Raw genomic sequence first — 1679 nt, forward strand, 5'->3', positions numbered from 1 at the left:
TTTCTTTACTTGGAGTAAAATTACTCCCAGGCAAAAGGACAGAGAACAATGGATGGGAAGGAGCACAGAAACTTAAAGGATTAAAGGGCCAAAGCATTTACAGGTCTGCTGCTCTATTACCCTCTAGAACTCTCATGGGTTGTACCTGACCAACTGCACTGGTCCAAAGACTACAGCTCTTGAATCAAATTGTGTAGTGATTTTTTTTTTCTACAGAAAACCACTAAATAAACAATAGTAAATGTCAGGGGGGAAAGGGAACTGTTAAATACTTTTGGTCCAAAATATCTCAGACACCTTGCAGGAGTGTCACACTCTCAATGTATCATCCCTGGCCCCATACATCACACAATTACACCTTCTTGTGATACTGTAACTCAAAGGGATGCAGAAATTCAAACCAATTCTCTTTTAAGGGAAGAAATTTGCTAAATTCACCAGATAGAAAACTATATTCCTCTGACTGAAGCAACCTAAGGAAATGCAAAGTGAGGTCTCTGTTCTCACACCTCCAAGCTTCCCCTGCCACAGGCTGGGCAGCCCAACAGCCCAGCCCCGCTCCCCCAGCGCCCAGTCCAGTGTCTTGCCTGAGAGAAGGTGCCCAGCAAGCTCTGCATCCGGGGAAGAGGATTCTGCCTGCTCACAGAGGCCACAAAGGCTGCTGCACAGCCACTCCACCACGCCAGGGACAGCTGGGCTGCTGAGAACAACAACAAAATAGCAGATTTAATTCAAAATTCAATCCCTCCTGCTGTGTGCAAAGTTTGGGTTTTTGCTCCACCATCTTCTTGGACTCAGGAAAGAACCATCTGTGTGGGACTCTGCCCCAGATGTGGCATTTCATTTCTTTAATGTGGACCAGCAAGAGCTTTATTTGTTTTATAAAAAGATTCCAAAACAAAAACATCCAAAGGGAAAAAAAAAAATAGGTGTGAAGTTGTGTGTTCAAGTATTTCCTCATCTCTGACATTAAAGTATTTCCATTTAGAAAGTCGTGATAGAAGAAAGGCTTTAGTTCTGATTTCTAAGATACTTGGATAAAAATGTTTGTAAAAAATTAAATTCTTAATCTATCACTTTGGTTTCCTTAAATTTGAAGTAGAGTGGACACGGGAGGCTTTTTTCCTGTCCCATTAACAGAGAATTAAACCAAAATCAAAGGCCTGAAAGATCCTTGTGACATTCCTTTGACACCATAAGAAAACAACCTGAACTTCACAAAGGATACCTGGTTTTAGTGGTTAGCTCTGTATTGGGGGGGAAGAAATAAAAATAAATCAATTCTCTGGAGATTAACTGCCAAACTTTACTGAAAGGTGAGGTTTTGCACCTTAAACTGCACTAATTAACCCAAAGTAACCTCTCAAACCCAGGGCAACTTCTTAAATCCTGCTAAACTGATCACTTGCCAGCACCTGACTATATCCTTAGCCCAGAACACTCACGACTAATCCCCGATTTCATTTCAATAGGCTTTCAGAGATTAAATACATCTGCAAACCTATAAACCTCTGCTCACCTCTCCAGCAGCTCTCCCAGTCCAACGATGTCACCCCTGTACAGGTGCCACACAGCTTCCAGCACTGGAGGGTCCTAATGAGATGCCACAATTAGGTCATAGTCTGCATTTTGCAGTTAACATTAACATTTGGCTAATGTAAATTATATATATATATATA

General features: G+C 41.6%; 1 protein-coding gene across 1 annotated transcript in view; it reads right to left on the reverse strand.

The window, feature by feature from the left end:
• The window catches only part of FANCA (FA complementation group A), a gene marked incomplete at its 5' end in the record, with an annotated part of 29740 nt that extends 28147 nt beyond the window's left edge, over window positions 1-1593 (reverse strand). The window contains 2 exon segments of the mRNA XM_010177887.1: window positions 588-697; window positions 1520-1593. Coding sequence (XP_010176189.1) covers window positions 588-697; window positions 1520-1593 — 184 coding nt within the window.
• Between the last annotated feature and the right edge of the window lie 86 nt (window positions 1594-1679).

This window comes from Antrostomus carolinensis, unplaced genomic scaffold (genome assembly GCF_000700745.2).
Source record: "Antrostomus carolinensis isolate BGI_N321 unplaced genomic scaffold, ASM70074v2 scaffold19631, whole genome shotgun sequence".
Lineage (NCBI taxonomy): Eukaryota > Metazoa > Chordata > Aves > Caprimulgiformes > Caprimulgidae > Antrostomus > Antrostomus carolinensis.